The 19,793-nt window shown below is 46.9% G+C and overlaps 1 protein-coding gene across 1 annotated transcript in view; it reads left to right on the top strand.

Annotated features, from left to right (window-relative positions):
• Nucleotides 1-19,793, top strand: part of DOCK1 (dedicator of cytokinesis 1) — a 534,414-nt gene that overhangs the window by 73,087 nt on the left and 441,534 nt on the right. Inside the window, 7 exon segments of the mRNA XM_032607328.1 lie at nt 618-753; nt 1,969-2,126; nt 3,497-3,578; nt 4,002-4,137; nt 7,966-8,038; nt 11,327-11,406; nt 19,060-19,185. Of these exon segments, the coding sequence (XP_032463219.1) occupies nt 618-753; nt 1,969-2,126; nt 3,497-3,578; nt 4,002-4,137; nt 7,966-8,038; nt 11,327-11,406; nt 19,060-19,185 (791 nt within the window).

Genomic DNA, 19,793 nt, shown 5'->3' on the forward strand with positions numbered 1-19,793 from the left:
TATACGTACACATACACACACACATTTATATACACACATGTGCCACAGCATATACATGGCATGTGTGTGCTTTAAACTGTCCATACAGGGCTTCCCTGGTGGCGCAGTGGTTGAGAGTCCGCCTGCCGATGCAGGGGACGCGGGTTCATGCCCCGGTCCGGGAAGATCCCACGTGCCGCGGAGCGGCTGGGCCCGTGAGCCATGGCCGCTGAGCCTGCGCGTCCGGAGCCTGTGCTCCGCAACGGGAGAGGCCACAACAGTGAGAGGCCCGCGTACCACAAAAAAACAAAACAAAAACAAAAACAAAACAAAACAAAATTGTCCATTCAGTTCACATGGTAATTAGCAACGTACATTTCATTCGGACTTTGTAGATCTGTAAGACAAAGCCACTACGGCAATGGAAGTAAAAACTGAATAAGTTTTTTTTTTTTTTTTTTTAATTCCAAGGGTATACGTTTTAAGTTAAAGGCGGTGACCTTGCAGAATTGTGTTTCCTAATATTGTGTGGGTGACCCCGACTTTCAGTGATGTTTTCTGCTCAGTTGCTGGGACTGAAGTTTGTGAGAGAATTCAGAGCCCTTGGGTTGTGAAGTTCTGAATTCTTGTTGTTCTAGGATCCTTGATTTGGACTTGGTGGTGAGAGATGAAGATGGGAACATTCTGGATCCAGAACTAACTAGCACGATTAGTCTTTTCAGAGCTCACGAAGTAGCTTCTAAACAAGTGGAGGAAAGATTACAAGAAGAAAAGGTAAGTTCACCTCTCTGTAATATGCCATTTACACACGGGACACATTTTCTCAGCAGCAGTTTTCTACATTAGTAAAACATCACCAGTGATGCCCATTATGTGCACTGAAAAGGACCTGAAAAGGCACAGCTACACAGTATATTTCATACGACGAGGGGTGGAATGGAGCCTGGCGTCAAAACATGCTGCTGATGACCTGAAAGCATTTCAACTCTGAGAGGGGTGTGCTTTAGCTCGGGGGGCAGGGTTTTAATGACATTGGCTTTGTGGTCTTAGCTCGTGGGAAACAATACTCGATTCTGTGTTTCCTCTGATAGGAGTAGGAGAGTGACATATCTAAGCTCAGTGATCTTATTTGCAAAGCAGAAATAGAGACACAGACGTAGAGAACAAATGTATGGATACCGAGGGGGAATGGGGGGTGAGAAGAACTGGGAGATTGGGATCGACACATATACACTATTGATGCTACGTATGAAATAGACAACTAATGAGGACATACTGTATAGCACAGGGAACTCTACTTAATGCATTGTGGTGACCTAAATGGGAAGGAAATCCAAAAAAGTGGGGATATATGTATATGTAAGGCTGACTCACTTTGCTGTACAGCAGAAACGAACACAGCATTGTGAAGCAACTATACTCCAGTAAGAATTAATTAAAAAAAATAAGCTCAGTGAGGGCAGGGAGCACGTATCTTATTGATCTTTTCCATCTTCCGTGGCCTGTAATGGTATCTTGTATGTAGTTGACACTGAGAACTCGATTGCCTGATCGAGCCATCCATCATTCAGCAGCTGTTGTGCACCTACGCTGTGCCAGGTACTGAGGCCATAATGACGAAGAGCAGGGATGCCCTCGGAGGGTTTGCTCTAATGGGAGAACCAAAAAGTAGACAAGCAACTCCACACGTAGTCTCCGTTCTGATTCATTGACTGGGCCCCTAAGTGTTTTGTATCTGAAGAAAATACTCAGTATAAGCAGTTATGCGACTGGGACCATTGCACAGGGCACTGTTATTTTCAGCTGGGTGCGTGCCTGTGATGAGAGTGTCAGGTGAAGACAAGGAAGACGCTGCACGAAGGGCTTTGCTGTGTTACTGCAGCTAGTTTCACATGGTTTTCTGTTCTGTAGGGAATGAACAAAGCAAGGGGTAGCCAAGAGTGTTGCTCTTGTCGACTTTCTGTTGTATTGTTTTATTTCCACTGACAGTCTCAAAAGCAGAACATAGACATTAACAGGCAAGCCAAGTTTGCTGCCACCCCTTCTCTGGCCTTGTTTGTTAACCTCAAAAACGTGGTGTGTAAAATCGGAGAAGATGCTGAAGTGCTCATGTCTCTGTATGACCCCGTGGAGTCCAAGTTCATCAGGTCAGTGACATTCCCCGGCTGCTGTCTTTCCTCTTTGGTTACTGTTGGGAAGATGGCCTCAGGACCCCCCACAAAGTCTTGCTTTTGCAGGGAGCCCTAGGGGTGATCAGCTGGCCAGACTTCCCCCAGGTAGCTGAACTCTGCGTCCGGGTCAGCTTTCCTGCACGTACGTGGATATTTGATGGTAAAGCTGAGTCTTGTAATGTTATAAGGACCTCGCAACTACAGCTTGAAGTCATGCTTCCTATGTTGTCTTTAGAAGATGTTTTGTTTGTTGACCCCGCCCCCCCCCCCAAGCCACACCCAATGTATTGATCTTGTCTTAATCTTGCTTTTTCGAGCTTTGGTTCTCTGTGAATGTCATTTCTGGACCTTTGACCTACTGTTATTTCTCCGAGATGGTTGGCTGGAATACAGTGTCTAGAACGGTGCCTGCTACGTAAAGGCTCTCAAAGAATGTTTGTTCAATAAATATTGTAAATCCCATCTCTGCCATGTCTGTCCTTTCTCATGTGCTCTCTTTTTCAGTTCTTGTTTTTGTTCCTCAGTATAACCTTCTCTTTGTCCAGAGGGAAAAAGTATGGTTTAAACTGTGTGTGTGTGTTTTAAAAGTCTAGAATCTTCACTCGTATTTTTGAAAATTAAAAAACTTAGTATATGACAGAAAACAACAAATTTCATCGCCACTTCTGATAAGGGCTTTGTTTCTTCTTGTTGTAGGATTCAGTATGTATTTTTAGGTCATATTTGGTTTGTGTCAGGCTCTGAAATAATCAGGCAGTTTTACTTTATACTCTAAATGAATGAATGGTGAATGTGAGACTATAATTGCTCCAAATGAACAGTTATGCTTTTCATAATAGACTTTTAACATATACACACAACTGTGTAAAATAAACAACAGCGACCTACTGTATAGCACAGGGAACTATATTCAGTGTCTTGTAATAACCTAGCATGGAAGAGAATCTGAAGAAGAATGCATATGTATATAACTGAATCACTTTGCTGTGCACCTGAAACTAACACAACATTGAAATTAACTAGACTTCAGTTTAAAAAAGTGGTTAAAGAAGTAATAAAAACTTTGAAATGCCGTTTGCATATAGTTCCTTTGGAATTATAACCCTGAGCATCCAAAATTAAAACCTCAAGGATTTTGTATAGGCCGTCCTTGCATACTATCCTGTACGGAAATTGCTTATATGTTAATGGCAGAGCAGCTGTATCTGATGTGGTTGATATTTCTGAACCCGTTCAGTTGTCTGCGTAGTGGACTTCCGAGGTATTAATTAAAAGTCAGTGTGGATGTACATTTGGTACCCTGTTCTATTTGGGAAATTAATTTGCTTTTGTTTCTTTTTTTCAAGTGAAAACTACCTGGTTCGCTGGTCAAGTTCAGGATTGCCCAAAGATATAGACAGATTACATAACTTGCGAGCTGTTTTCACTGTAAGTGCATCCAAAGGTGTTCATTTGAATTGCTCACCATTCTAAGGACTATTTTTAATGACTGCCATCTGACTTCTCACCACACTAGAGCATGGGTCCTTGGGATGCCTTTAATACTTGTTAATTTACTATAATAACATAACTGCCCAGGAATCTTCTGGGTCTCTAGCTACCCTTGGAATCCCAATGACAAAGAGGTGTACTTTGTTACGTTGAGTATGTCTCTTAAACTTGGATCTTAAGTTCATTTACTGCTAATTGACTTTGTGATTCAGCTCCTTTTTGTCTTGTGAGTGACTTATTAATAATGCTAAAACCTGGTTGGAGAAAAGAGTCGCAGTCCATCTTTCTACTGTCTGTTTCAATTGAGCCTGCACTGAATAATGGTTCTCCAGAATAACTTACGGAAATTAATATTTCTAGGATCTCGGAAGCAAAGACCTGAAACGGGAGAAAATCAGTTTTGTGTGTCAGATTGTTCGAGTGGGTCGCATGGAACTGAGAGACAATAACACAAGGAAGCTGACCTCCGGCTTGCGGCGGCCTTTCGGGGTGGCTGGTAATCCACTTCTTTCCTTTTTCTTAAGAGTCTCAAGATCATCACCTTTGCCGTGAATACGAGCTGCCGTTGAATATTGGACAGCGGGGCTGCTTGATATATAAGCTTTTCTGTTGGAGAGAAAAAAAAAAATGTATTCGTTCTTCTCTGCATGGGTTCAGGTCCACATTCAGCTCAGGGTCTTTGCTCCACAAGCTTCAGGTGCGAATTGTATATTTGGTTTGAAGGTGGATCCTATCTCCTGGAGGAGACCCTGACCCACGTGCTCATCCTGGAGGGAAACCAGTCACTGGAGGGTTTCTGGACGCAGCGATTGATAGATTTAGGAATGACTTTACACAGAATGGTCAAAGGGATGAAAAGGTAGAAGGAGCAGAAAGCCCGGAGAGGACAGAGTTCTCTTCAAATAGGGGCCTTTTATCCTGCGGATGTGTGCTCTGTGTTTGTTTTGTTTTTGGTGACAGCACAAGTAAAGGGAGTGATGAGTTATCTCTGTGGAGGGGAGAGGTAAGTGTCCCCAGGACGTCCTAATTAGTTGACCTCTTTCAGTGTCACTCTCATTTTTCACAATTTGGGAAGTGATTTTCTCTCACGATTTGATGGCTGCAGTGGAGTTTCATTACGCAGCCCTCTATTTCTTCCTGTCCTTTTTGGGATTCTTGGGATTTATATCAATAGGTATGTGAGAAAATTCTTCCTTTCTGATTGATACATCACTGGATTTCTTGTATGAGCAGAGATGGAAGGACTCTTTACCTGGGCTACCAGGAAACTCAGGGCTTAGTTTCGTTTCGTTTTGTTTTGGCCCATTTTAAACAGATTTTATTTTTAGAGCAGTTTTAGGTTCAGAGCAAAAGGGAGCAGTGGGGTGAGGTAGGGAGGGGGCAAGCGATCTCTTACCGTCCACGTTCATCCCAGAGGGCTGGCTTTCCTGAGCTGTTGAGCTGGTGTGTTTCTATAGATGCTACGTAAGGACCTGAGCCTTCTGCTTATGTGTTTCCCAACTTCCTACTCCTGTCTGCTCTGAGACGGAGGGAGGACATTTCATCGTGCGATGTGGCCATGTACACTTTGGGCACAAAAGGTAAATCTTTTAAGGCAACGATTCTCAGCCCTAAGTGTATTTCTCATTTGCACTTATACAATCGTATACACAGCCTGGGGAGCTAGTAAAACATATTCTTGCCCAGGTATGCGGTGCACATCCTTGAACTTGGATCTTTGTGTCTCTTCTGACTGTTGGGAGAGGACGAACCCCTAGAAGTGGATGCTGTGCATCTTGGCCACCTGGAGGTGTGGTGCCCAGTGGCTATGAGCAGGCTGTGGGGAGTTGTCACTCGAGCCTGCTTCTCATCCCTGCCTTCTTGGCTTTCTACCTGTGCTGTCCCTCCTCCATCACCAGCATCCTGACGCCACCTTCCGTCTACCCCCTGCATCGTGTGATGTCATGTTTCTGGGCCATTTAGATCCTCCTCTGTCACACACCTTTGGTGACTACATACAGCTGGACTCTTGGCTTTCTTTTTTTTTTTTAATAGATCTTTATTGGAGTGTAATTGCTTCGCAATACTGTGTTAGTTTCTGTTGTACAACAAAGCGAATCAGCCGTGTGCACACACATGTCCCCATATCCCCTCCCTCCCACCCTCCCTATCCCACCCCTCTAGGTGGTCACAAAGCACCGAGCTGATCTCCCTGTGCTATGCGGCTGCTTCCCACTAGCTATCTGTTTTACATTTGGTAGTCTATATATGTCCATGCTACTCTCACTTTGTTCCAGCTCCCCCCCCCCCGCCCCCCCCACCCCCCGTGTCCTCAAGTCCATTTTCTACGTCTGTGTCTTTATTCCTGACCTGCCCCTAGGTTCTTTGGAACCTTTTTTTTTTTTTAGATTCCATATATATGTGTTAGCATATGGTATTTGTTTTTGTCTTTCTGACTGACTTCACTCTGTATGACAGACTCTAGGTCCATCCAGCTCATTGCAAATAACTCCCTTTTATGGCTGAGTAATATTCCATTGTATATATGTGCCACATCTTCTTTATCCATTCCTCTGTCGATGGACACCGTGGTTGCTTCCGTGTCCTGGCTATTGTAAACGGTGCTGCAGTGAACATTGGGGTACATGTCTCTGTTTTGAATTACGGTTTTCTCAGGGTATCTGCCCAGTAGTGGACTCTTGGCTTTCTTAAGATGGACCCTCATACCTGAACATAGAAACGCTTGGGCTCTTACTTTGGGGGTGACACCCCCAAGTCCTTCATTCTTCCCTGGGCAACGGGGACCTTTGATGCCCAAAGTCCCAATCACAGCGAGAACTTTCTTCACCAGGACCTGTGTGCTGAAGCCCAGTGAGGGAAAGACATGGTGATGGGCGATTTCAACGCCTTTCCCTCTGAGATTGGGCTGGGGGCCCAATGGGGCTGTCACTCCCAGGAAGTAGCAGAGCTAAGGCTGCTTTCAACTTACTGGTGCTCAGACCTAGGTTTTGTTTCTTGCTCACATGCTGCCTTCCTGCCAGTAGTTGCTGGGCTCCTATATGTGTCCAGGGCTAGAGATGGGGCTTTGACAAGGGAGCTGGATTATCAGAGAGACTCATAGTCAGCTGGTGGGATGAGTCCCAGAGGAGAGAGGTCTGCGGACACAGGAGAGCTGCTCACTGCGGCCTGGGATGCAGGAGGTAGTCTCCTGGGTTCAGACTCACTTGTTCTGACCCATATGGAGCCGGTTGTCTGAGCTGCTGCTGCAAATGCCGAAGGCTGATTGGACTTGGGCTGAAAAACGAGCTCTATTTGTTGGTTCAGAACTGGTGGTAAAGATGTAGTCCTTACATTTGGTAGTCTATGTATGTCCATGCTACTCTCACTTGGCTCCAGCTCCCCCCCCGTGTCCTCAAATCCATTTTCTACGTCTGTGTCTTTATTCCTAACCTGCCCCTAGGTTCTTAACAACAGGAGGGATGCTTCTGTTCTGGTCCTGCAAATCCCTTCCCCCTTTTTAGGGTGGAGGGAGGTGGTAGAAATGGACATTGTCCCCATTTTTAATATGTGATTGTATGTTGTCAAAGAGGGGACCGTGCAGAAGGATTAAGTGAGGCGTGTTGCTCACTTACCTGCAGTCAGTTGTGGTAGCCGAGCAGAGACAGAGCACGTGTCCAGTGCCCCTAGGGCTCTTCTCGGGGTTCCTCGCTGTGTTGGTCTGAGCTGGGCATCGGTGATGTTCCAGCTGCCAGATTTGGGGCAAATTCATTCAGGTCTTTGAGCCTAGTTTCCTCAACCATACAGTAGGTGAGTGAGGGGATTAGCTGTCCAGTGTTTCTTGAAATGGTGTCCGCGGATGCCAGCACGGGGTGGGTGAACCGTAGCCACTTGATGTACTGTTTCCTTGCTGGGGCCGTGCAGTGGCTGATGTGAGGCTCCAGAACGGTGCTGTCCAGTGTGGTCGCCCTGCCACATGTGAAATCAGAGTAAAAATTCAGTTCCTCCATTCCACCGGCCACATTTCAGATGCTCCTTGGGATAGAACATTTCATCAACACACAAGGTTCTATTGGAAAATGCAGCTCAGTCGGTGCCAGTTGGGTAATAGACAAAGGAATTTATTAAGTGGAACTCTGCTGTTTAAGCCCCAGCCCCATTTGGGCTGGTGTTTCCTGATAACTTGATTGGTCTTTCAAACGTGGAAATACTTTAAACTTGAATATAAGAAAATTCCACCAGTTTATGCTTGTTGTGGTCAGGGGACATTCTGATGTTCTTTTGTTTGTCTGCCTTCTATGATGATAGCATTTAAGCAAAACCGCCTCTGTTCTTTTCTTGTCCCCAGTGATGGATGTAACAGATATAATAAATGGAAAAGTAGATGATGAAGACAAACAGCATTTCATTCCCTTTCAGCCGTAAGTATGGGGCAAAGTACTTAACCAGATAGAATGTGGAAAATGTATGTTTGTAATAATTATGTTTATGATTCAGTTTATAAATTCAGCACAAACAGGAATTGACTATTGAATAATAATGAAACATCTGTTTAGTCGCTGCTCTAGTGAAGGGCATTTTTGTAGTCGCAAGAAACCTGGGTTAAAGTTTATGGTCTTGCGAGTAGAAGATTTTACGTGTGATCCCTGACGTGCCTTATCATGTGGGACACTCAGAATTACAATTCCAATCTGAGCATGCATGTTTCTTTACATAATTGATTTATTCTAGTAGCTATTCACATTTTCAAAGTACAGTAGTTTCAAATTCCTCATGGGAAGTTGCTGTCTTCAAAATAAAAAAACTGCACACAATAAGAATGAATTCTTTTGTAACTTGTGATTTTCCTGTCTCTGGGGCTGCCTCGAGTGGACGTTGTCTGTGCTTGCCATTTTTAGGGTTTGTGTAGTTCTGGCCTGAAGTCTATAGAGAGGTGTGCTTGGAAAGCACTTGGAGGAGATTCATTAAATTGATTCTCCGATTTGAAGGTAGTTCCCGTGGAAAAGGTTGAAAGAATTGGTGTTATTTCCCTGGAGATTAAAGCCAGAGGGCACGTGGATAATGGTCTGTAGTCCCTTCAAGGGCACTTCTCCACCTTAGACAGGGAGAAAGGAGGAGGAATTAGAGGGGTTTAGGTTAACTACAAGAGGGGGCTTCCTCCTGGCGGTGTGAAATCTTAGAAGACAGAGTAAAGGATAAATTGAGTTAGAATGACCTGTCATAGTGCCCTGCATTCTGTCTTTTCTCCTCATTTCTCTTTCTACTTAAGTGATTCCAGGCTTGAAAGAAATTTTATTTTAGCCAGTTCTGGTTGTTTTCAGGTGTTGGCTGAGGGGGTTTGGAGGTTGGCGGGTGGCGGGGGGAGTCCTGTCCTGGGGGGCTGGGGGAGCAGGAGGTGGTCTCCCTTTGCACCCCTGTCTTTGCACGACGGACCACGCCTTCAGCCCCGGGCTTGAGAACCACTTGTTGAAGGTGGAACAGAGTGGTTTCCTTTACAGGCAGGTGATCTGGTCAGACAGCATCTTGAAGCATGGCTCAGTAGGCATTTAGAATAACAGAAAACATTGCATTAATGTGCTTGAAACTGAGGTTCACTTTACGTATCTCACCACACAACTGGAGGCGAAGGTTTTTTGTGGCTTCATTGCTTTAGATTTATTCTCCTGTCCAACACTGTAACCACTAGCCACATGTGGCCATTTCAGTTCATGAAAATTAACTAAAATTAAATATTTAGTGCCTCCATCACACTAGTTCCATTTAAAGTCTTCAGTACCACAGGTGGCTAGTGGCTACCAGATTGGTCAGTGCGGGTAGAGAACATTCCCGTCATCATAGAACGTTCTGTTGGAACGTGATACTTTGGAATCATACCTGGTGAAGAGAGTTACAAAGGGAACTCCATTCTGCAGAATCTGGAAGTTTCTTTAGTAAACAAGGAGAACATAATCTTGGAACATGGGCAGATACTGAGGTAATAACTAAAACACACCATTATAAAACAATACTATTAAGTTGCCCATGAGAAAAACAGTGCAGCCCAGTGATGTTTTGAATGCTGTTTTATTCATTAGACCTCAGAGTTTCTTGATGCCCAAATGCACCAGTGCATTGAAATTACCTGTTGCCTACTAGTGTCTTCTGGGAAAAGTCAAGGGAAAAAAAAAACTTGGGTTACGGTTTGAGAAGTGAAGGGGGTTAGTTTTAGACTCACTAATCTCAGTTGCACCGGGACTTGTTAGGACCTACTTGAGGTGGTATCTTGCTGCCACTTTTTTCTCTCTTGTAGTGAAATGTCCACTTTAATTACATGTTCACTTCTTACTGTAATTTGTAACTTCTTGCTCCATTAAAGGAAGACTGATACACAGATTCATATGTTCAGTGTTAGAAACAAAAGAGAAGATGATTTTAATAGCAAAATAAGCAGTGGAAGTAGTTCTTTGGGAAATGCCATGCTAATGAAACCCATATTTTCTCCATTAAAACTGATTTTTTATACCACAGGGTAAATTTTAGGGAAGGAAGCATAGAGTACATTTCTCTCTCTCTGTTTTTTTTTTGTTGTTGTTTTTTGCGGTACGCGGGCCTCTCACTGCTGTGGCCTCTCCCGTTGCGGAGCACAGGCTCCGGATGCGCAGGCTCAGCGGCCACGGCTCACGGGCCCAGCCGCTCCGCGGCATGTGGGATCCTCCCGGACCGGGGCGCGAACCCGCGTCCCCTGCATCGGCAGGCGGACTCTCAACCACGGCGCCACCAGGGAAGCCTTCTCTCTGTCTTTCTTAACTTGGTGAAGTAAATGAAAACAGCACTCAGCTTTCTTGAGTAATGTGGGCTCAAGTGATGAATAGCGCTTGTCCTAGTTTCTAGAAATAATTTTAAACATTATATACCTGATGTACATTTTCTTGCTTGTTACATATTGTGCTTTGCTGTGCTACACGGTATTTCCCTTTGCCCATGTCGCCTGTTTGTTTCTATTTTCTCAGTCCTGGTGCAGCTCCTGATCCATGAGTCCCCAAAACATTGATGATTTACATTCATAATTGTGTCAGTTTTACTCTTCAGGCATGGTAGTTGTGTTCTCTGAAGATTATACCACTCTTCACACTTAATTATTTTAGGCTACGTTGAGTACACAGTCTGATGGAGCAGAGTGGTTGCTACCCAAGCTTCCCAAGCAGTTAGGTCCGAGGGATCTTTTGTTTTTTTTTTGTCTTGGTTTTGCTTTTCCCTTCAAAGCACCCACCCCTTGACCTATGCTATATGGTCAAGAATTAATGAAAAAGAAGAAATGGTCATAAACATTCCTTGGGATTAAATGCTGTTCGGCCATGTTATTTTCAGATAAGTTCCCTTTTTGTAAGTTGTCTGGTAGACACGGAGTGGTGCTCTGGTTCACTTTTATTTCCCGGGGATGGGGCCGACCTCGTTCGCTTTACTTCTCTTGTGCGGTTCAGCATTTTCCTGATCGGTGCTCTTCCCTGTCTCTCTTGTCACCTATCCTGTCCTTTGTCGTGCATTGACTTGTGATGACTCTCTCTCGCACTCGGTGATGATGATCTCTTGTGTTCCCTTGTTACCGTGACCTCTGGGTCCCTGTGCCCCTTTGTCTCCTGTGGTCTTGGTCGTCCCGTGCCCTCCAGGCTCGCGTTGGACGACGCCATTCGACACAAGCCGCTGAACATGTCATCCCGTTTTTCACCCAGGGTGGCGGGGGAGAATGACTTCCTTCAGACTGTTATAAACAAAGTCATTGCTGCCAAAGAAGTCAACCACAAGGGCCAGGGTATGTATTCTGTGGTTTTGTTTCTATAAGAGTCCATTTGCATGAACTTGGGAACATGCTGTGGTTTGAATTTTAGTTTGATGATGATGATGATGATATTGATGATGAAAATGACAACAGTGGTGATGACAGCTGTGACGCTGGTAATGACACGATGATGATACGGTGATGATGATGATGGTGACACGGTGACGATGATGATGATGATGGTGATACGGTGATGATGATGATGGTGACACGGTGATGACGATGATGGTGATATGGTGATGACGATGATGGTGATATGGTGACGATGATGATGGTGATATGGTGATGATGATGGTGATATGGTGATGATGATGATGATGATGATACGGTGACGATGATGATGGTGATATGGTGATGATGATGGTGATACGGTGACGATGATGATGGTGATATGGTGACGATGATGATGTGATGACGATGATGGTGATATGGTGATGATGATGGTGATATGGTGACGATGATGATGGTGATATGGTGACGATGATGATGATGATATGGTGATGATGATGGTGATGATATGGTGACGATGATGATGGTGATATGATGGTGATACGGTGACGACGATGATGGTGATACGGTGACGATGATGATGGTGATATGGTGATGATGATGATATGGTGATGATGATGATGATGATATGGTGACGACGATGATGGTGATACGGTGACGATGATGATGGTGATATGGTGATGATGATGATATGGTGATGATGATGATGATGATATGGTGATGAAGATGATGGTGATATGGTGATGATGATGGTGATATGGTGACGATGATGATGATACGGTGATGATGATGATGGTGATATGGTGATGAAGATGATGGTGATATGGTGATGATGATGGTGATATGGTGATGATGATGGTGATGCGGTGACGATGATGATGGTGATATGGTGATGATGATGATGGTGATACGGTGATGATGATGGTGATGCGGTGACGATGATGATGGTGATGCGGTGACGATGATGATGGTGATATGGTGACGATGATGATGATACGGTGATGATGATGGTGATATGGTGACGATGATGATGGTGCTACGGTGATGATGATGGTGATATGGTGGTGATGATGATGGTGATACGGTGACGATGATGGCGATGATACGGTGATGATGATGGTGATGATGATGATGGTGATATGGTGATGACGATGATGGTGATATGGTGATGATGATGATGGTGATATGGTGGTGACGATGATGGTGATATTGATATGATGATAACGACAATGATGGTGATGATGACATTGATGACGATGATGACAACAGTGATACTGAGGGTGGTGACGCTGATAATGATGCTGGTGGCAGGGCTGGGTAATGATGTACTCGCTGTCCCTGATGTACGGCCTGTGAGGGTTTTCTTGCCGATCATCTTTTTTTAACATCTTTATTGGGGTATAACTGCTTTACAATGGTGTGTTAGTTTCTGCTTTATAACAAAGTGAATCAGTTATACATATACATATGTTCCCATGTCTCTTCCCTCTTGCGTCTCCCTTCCTCCCACCCTCCCTATCCCACCCCTCCAGGCAGTCACAAAGCACTGAGCCAATATCCCTGTGCCATGCGGCTGCTTCCCACTAGCTACCTACCTTACGTTTGGTAGTGTATATATATCCATGCCTCTCTCTCGCCGTGTCACAGCTCAGCCTTCCCCCTCCCCATATCCTCAAGTCCATTCTCCAGTAGGTCTGTGTCTTTATTCCTGTCTTACCCCTAGGTTCTTCATGACATTTTTTTTCCCTTAAATTCCATATATATGTGTTAGCATACGGTATTTGTCTTTTTCTTTCTGACTTACTTCACTCTGTATGACACTCTAGGTCTATCCACCTCATTACAAATAGCTCAATTTCGTTTCTTTTTATGGCTGAGTAATATTCCATTGTATATATGTGCCACATCTTCTTTATCCATTCATCCGATGATGGGCACTTAGGTTGTTTCCATGTCCGGGCTATTTTGCCGATCATCTTTGTAAACATTGCTGAGAGCCAAGCTCCTGGATGAGAGGAGAAAACTGACTAGGATACGATGAAATGTTTGGAAAGAGCCCAGGGTTGATAGGACTGGAAGCATCTCCTCTGTTTGCTTTCCTCAGACTTCTCCAGCCACCTCCTCTGCTCAGAACACTTGAATGACTTCACAAGAGAAGGAAATAACTGTCCACTGCCTGTGATTTCACCTTGCTGTTTAGAGACACAGAGACATTCAACATCACCCACCTCCCCACGTGCTCTTCTTCTCGCTGGTTTTTTTCTCTCTCACTCGTGTTGTGAACTAATCACTACCACCTTGTTTTCCGGGGCTCCCGCACCCCGTACCCCTGAGGAAGTGGCTCCATTTCGCAGACTGGTTCCCCTTCAGTTTTGTAATCAAGGGGATTTCTCCTCTGCTCCCCAGCCTGCAGTCATCGCTTTTAATCCCACGCTGACAAGTTTCCCAGCGGCTGACCCTCTGTTGGCAGAGGCAATGAATCAATCACCACGGGCTGGTGACAGCTGGCACTCCGGCTGGCCAGGAGGGCTGCCGGAAAACAAGTGTTTACTGAGGCCCCGCTTCCAGCTGGAAGGGAAGTTGGGGGAGTCACCTTCTGAGTTGCTGCGACCTGAGGCTGCTTTCAGCACCAGTGGGAATATCCATTCCTGAGTCCTTGATTAGATGCAGACTTAACCATAAACTCAGTAGAGCTGAGGTGAACAGACCTGCTTCATTGTCTAGTTACCTTATGTCACCAGACTTTTAAGAAACAATTATCTTGATTCATTTCCCATTGTTCTAAGGGAGAGTGTGAATCAAACCTAAAGAATGTCCTGGAGGAATTAACAGCCCCTATCCCTCTGCAGGGATTTTTTTGGCTTTCTTTTGATATGAACCACCCCCCTTCCCTGGAAAACAGCAAAACAAAAACCCCAACCCAAAACGTTAATGAATCGTGGCCTCTCTAGACAGAGAATTTTCAGCTGACCCAGGACCCGTCTTCTCATAAATTACCAGCCCTCCCAATTTGCACTTTAACTGAAAACCGCAGGGAGATCCAGTTAAAGCTGTTTGATGAGAGCGCTCTGAGGCAGTGGCCCCAGGCCCCAGGCCCCCGGCTCCTCTTGCAAAGTCATCAGTTTTGATACACTTTTATTACAGAGTCACACAGGAGAAGTGGAGACTGGTGGCCGGCCAGCAGGAACTTGCTCACAAAGAGGACCGTGGCCCGCCTCTGTCAGTCTCACTGGTATTGTGGCCAAAATCTGTGTCGCAGAGATGGACTGTTGCCAGGGGACCCCGATTCCTTGAACTCTGGGGGGAGGAGGGGTGCTTTCAGGTCACAGTGAGAGCTAAGTGACAAGAACATTGATTGTTTTCAGAGGGACCGTTGGTGCCTTCCTGAACCAAAATGCCCTTGGGCCACATCACTGGCTCAGGTTGACCTTGAACCGGAAGTGATGGAGTGACCTTTCGCCAGGGCTCACTCTCAGGCCTATTTCAGTGTATTCCAGGGAGAGCTGAGAGGCCCAGGGCCCAGTGAATGCAGCATGGAGCGAGCTGCTAGGTTTGCGGGGTTTTGCCCAGTGGAGCCCCATGTTTCCATCCATGGTGACCCATCAGTTCACACTGTCAAGTGCACAGAGCTGTGGAAGGGATTTGGAGGGACATGGCCTGTCCCTTCTGAACTGGTCTCCAGGCTTTGGCCTAGTTTAGGTTAACATCTACATGTTTACTTGTTGCAATGGACATCTTTTATATTTAGCCCAAATTATTCTGAACCCAGAGGCGCTGGGTATTTTATGTGGACGGTGAGTCCTCATACACCCCCAGACATCTGCTCCTGTTGTTTGAAATATAGCATATGCTAATAATCCCTTTTGTGTTTAGTTACTCTGGTTTAGCAAAAGTCAACCTAAAATACACTTTTCCCTTGAAAATTGGCCTCATTTCCTCCTCTGAGGAAAGTGTTTGAAACCCACCGTAACAGGGCAAATTTAATCTCTGTGTTTAAATTGTGTTATAACAAGTTGTGTCACCAAGTTATTGGTTCATCAGCTAGTTGAGCAAGCTGGTACTTGTGAGAAAGCAAAGGTGTTGGAAAGACATCTTTACTTTTACGCTCTTAAATAATTATCTCAGCACGTCCTGCAAGTCCTTGCCAAGTGTCTTCGAGTTAGATTTATTCTGGAGATATTCCTTCCTTTGTGAGGTTTCGGGACTCAGACTCCTAAGATTTAGCTGCGTCCTGGTGTCCCCAGCAGGGAACAGCTTCATGTCAAGTGTCATGTGCAGTGATAATTCCCCTTGCACTTCTGTGAGCGTCCCTTTTCCCTGGTCTGCTCTACTGGAGGACAGAGCCAGGGGTTAGGTGCCCGGCACTCCAAGGGTCCATCTGTTCACTCATCCTTCAGGTCTGGAGCTGTGCCAGCCTGTGGTGCTTCTTTTTAATGTACATTTATTTATTTATTTATCTGTGGCTGTGTTGGGTCTTTGTTGCTGCGCGCAGGCTTTCTCTAGTTGTGGCGAGCGGGGGCTATTCTTCGTTGTGGGCTCCTCATTGCTGTGGCTTCTCCTGTTGCGGAGCATGGGCTCTAGGTGCACGGGCTTCAGTAGTTGTGACTCTCAGGCTTTGCAGTGCAGGCTCGGTAGTTGTGGTGCCCGGGCTTAGTTGCCCCGCGGCATGTGGGATCTTCCCGGATCAGGGATCGGACCCATGTCCCCTGCATTGGCAGGCGGATTCTTAACCACTGCACCACCAGGGAAGTCCTGCTTGTGGTGCTTCTGTGTGAATTAGAAAGAGATGGTCTGTCCTGGGTGAGTGGGGAGACGTATCACTGCCGGGATACACAGCTTGGTGAGCAGAGTGCAGGCTGGATGTAGCTCCCACTTGCCTTTCTTTGCTAGTTGCCTTGTGCAGTGCACATCCTGAGCAGTGATACACGTGTCCCTGCTGGCGTGCTACCCCCTGACGACTCTTTAGAGACCTGTTTTTATTGGTTATGCTTCTCTCCTACTTCTTCAACTCTCTCTCTCATGATCGGGAATTTTATATCTTAGAAAGAAAGGGGAAAAATATAGAAGGAAAGAAAAGAAAAGGAAACAAACAAAAAACTCTCCCTCTGTCTCTGTATTGACTAGCTCTTGACTCCACTGTTGATTTCTCAGTGGAATCTTTCGCCTGCTGTCCGCCCTTCGTCTCCTGTAACTTCTCTGTCCTTCTCCCAGCAGCGTTTGCCCCTCTCCTCCCCCAGGAGGGCTCCTGCTGAGGCCCACCCGGGTTGCTCCGTGCTCAGACACTCCCCTTTCCTCGGGCTGCATTTTGTGCCATCGGCCACAGTGATGCCACCCGCACCTGGTTTTCTTTTTTCTCTGCCCTCTGCCTACCCCTGTCTCTCGCTGACTTCTCTTTCCCTGTGTGGACTCGCCATGTCAGCAGCTCTCCTGGGCACAGGACCGGCGTCGTCTTGCTCTCCTCCCTCTGTGCTCTGACCCTTCAGGACGTCTCCACTGGGATGCAGGGTGTGCCAGCACCTGCTATTGGTCATGCCCGGGACTGTCGCCATCTCTGAGAGCCACTCCCCCTCCACCCCTCCTTCCTCCACTTCTGATATGGCCCCGATGCTGCTCACAACACCCTGCCCCCGGTGCTGAGGTCCTGCCAGTGTCCGCCTGGGCTCCTGCCGTGGTCTCTTCACTGGGGTCCTCACCTCGCTCTAAATTCCCAGCTACCCAGTCCCATGCAGCCACTTGAGTCCTGTCAGGTCAGACTCTGGTTGGACTCCTCCCCCGGGCCCTTTGGTGGGGACCATAGCTCCTGCCACGGCCGACAGGCCCAGGGGTCAGGTCTGTGCTGCTTTCCCAGCCGCATCCCACGCCTCTTCCCTCTGCATCTTGGGGCTGCAGCCTGGAACCCCCTTATTTAGCATCTCATCACCCCTCATCTCAGCACAGTGTTCCTTCCTCAGGGGCGCCTCTGTGACGCCCAGGAGCGCAGTCTCCACATGTGCTTTAGAAAGCTCTTTGTAGGCACGTATTTCACAGAAACACCCTCGGTGTTTGGCTCATGGAATAGAACTGAGCCCCTGGCAGTGGTGTAGTGAGTCTTTGCCCTGTGTCTGCAGTGCCCTGTGTGTGTCTGGCACACAGTGGGTGCACATTAGGTACTTTTGAATAAATCAGAGGGGGGACGGTCTAGTTGGCAAGAGGAGAGGGCTTTCACCAGCTGGTAAAGAATAAAATGTCATCAGTGACCGTGGACTTTCTCAACGACAAGTTGTGTAAATCTTTGCAGAGGACAGGCCAGCTGCTGGGAGACGAGGGGGCTGGAGGGGGGAGGGGGAGGGAGTGAGGCGTGAGGTTTAATTCAGCAGAGCCGCTCGCAGCAGAAGGAGCCTCAGATGTGTTCCTTGTGTGTCCCCATCAGCTGTCTTCCAGGTCCAGTTAGAATGAAAGTTGTTTGTGAACAAGGTCTGTGGTTTTCCCATTTTCTTCTACTGAGTGCGGGGTGCTGAGCTAAACAGTGGTGAGTGGTCCCTGGAAGCATGCATCTAGAGGAGGGACAGCTGGACAGACAGACACATACACACGTGGGCACACACACAATGGTCATGTAAGTGAGGACAGGTACTGTTACGTTCTGATGGGCAGGTGGGGTCCCGCAGAGCTGAGTGAGAGGAGAGCAAGCAGGCCACGCCCCCAAAATCTCAAGGATGGAGACCCCGACGTGCTGACCGATAGTGACACCCCTCCCTCCCTAGGAGAGCACGTCCTTGCAAACGCTGATGGAGCCGAGCGCCTGCTTTGTGTCCTGCCTTTGACTTTGTCAGGTGTCGGCTTTCTTCCCTCTTACTGTTTGATTGCTGCTCCTGGAGCATTTTATACAAAATGCGTCAGCTTTTGTGGAGGAGGGGACAGAGGGCAGGGCACACACGCCTCCCAGGTACACCGTGCTCTCTCTTGGGCATCCTTGCATCTCTTTTAGAGGGTTTGAAAGCCTTCATTTTCCCCCTTGGAGAAAGGGGCTGAGGGGTGGCCAGAGCATTAGTTGCTACTTTGCTGTGACATTGTGAAACAGAGGGACGGGGCTGCCCTGACTGCCGCTGTCCCAGTCGTGTGGCTGGCCCGCTGGTGGTCCCAGCCCTGTGTTCTGCGGCTCCCCTTCCCGGGAGCACGGGTGCCGCTGAGCAACTGGATACTTTCGTGGGTTTGTGAAGCTGCGAATTTACCTCCTGAATCCTCTTCCGCTGTCATTCTTCTTGGGAGAATGGAAAATGATAGCCTTCTCAATCCCCTTCCAGAAAAATGCTACCTTCTGATTTGTCTTCAATGTATATCAACTCAAAAGAGTCATTGGTCCCAGGCAGAGGTAGCACGTAACTGCTGTTATGTCCTTAGGCTCCTCCAGTGTGGGATTTGCATCCCAGCTAATCGGATGCAGGCATCTGTGCCAGGCACCTTTTCCCTGGTCCCGCTCCTGTCTTTCTCATCCACCCACACTTCCTCTTAAGGCATTGCGTTGTGAATTAAAAGCTGCTCATTCATTGATATTGATTTCATGAAAACTTCTAAAAATGTACAAGATATAAAGATGTACATGATAAAATGTGACTCATGCATCCATTGCTTTTCTAGGTTTGTGGGTAACATTGAAATTACTTCCTGGAGATGTCCATCAGATTAGAAAAGAATTTCCTCATTTGGTGGACAGGACCACAGCAGTGGCTCGGAAAACGGGGTTTCCGGAGATAATCATGCCTGGTAAGAATGGATGAATCCTTTAGCCCCTCTGAGCGTGGGGTGGATGCGGCCGGCATTGGGAGGGTTTATGTAGCTGGCCGCAAAGAGCGACATTTAGGTAGGAGCTCAGGGAAGCAGAGGGTCGAGGGTGTAAAGCCCCGCGTGGCGCTGGGTCATTCCTGCAGGCAGGAGCTGCGGCCAGCGTGACAGCCGAGCACCCGGGGTCAGGCCGAGGGGAGGAGGTTTCTCTCGGTTATAATAACCCTGGAGGGCTGGTGTGGAGCGACTCCTGGTGATACAGTAACAGCGATAAGCAAATGAAACAGCATTGGCCGGAGACCCAGCCCTGAGACCTTGAGATGGTTTCTGTCGCCAGCTGGGCAAAACGCCGTCGTGATCATAATCAAACGCACCGCTGTTCCGTGCTCTGCTGTTGCCCTTAATCAGGACGCCTGCAATGTGTCTTCTGCCCACAGTGTCTGGAACGGAAGAATGGGCGTTTGACATCTCACTCACCCTGTGGCTGAAGGACTGAATGCGTTTGGTCGGGTGATCCTTAATGATGTGATAGAGGGTGATCAGACAGGGGACCGTTTGGAGAGCTGTGCAGAATTCACTTTTAGGCTCTG

Source organism: Phocoena sinus, chromosome 16 (assembly GCF_008692025.1).
Source record: "Phocoena sinus isolate mPhoSin1 chromosome 16, mPhoSin1.pri, whole genome shotgun sequence".
NCBI classification, from domain to species: Eukaryota; Metazoa; Chordata; class Mammalia; order Artiodactyla; family Phocoenidae; genus Phocoena; species Phocoena sinus.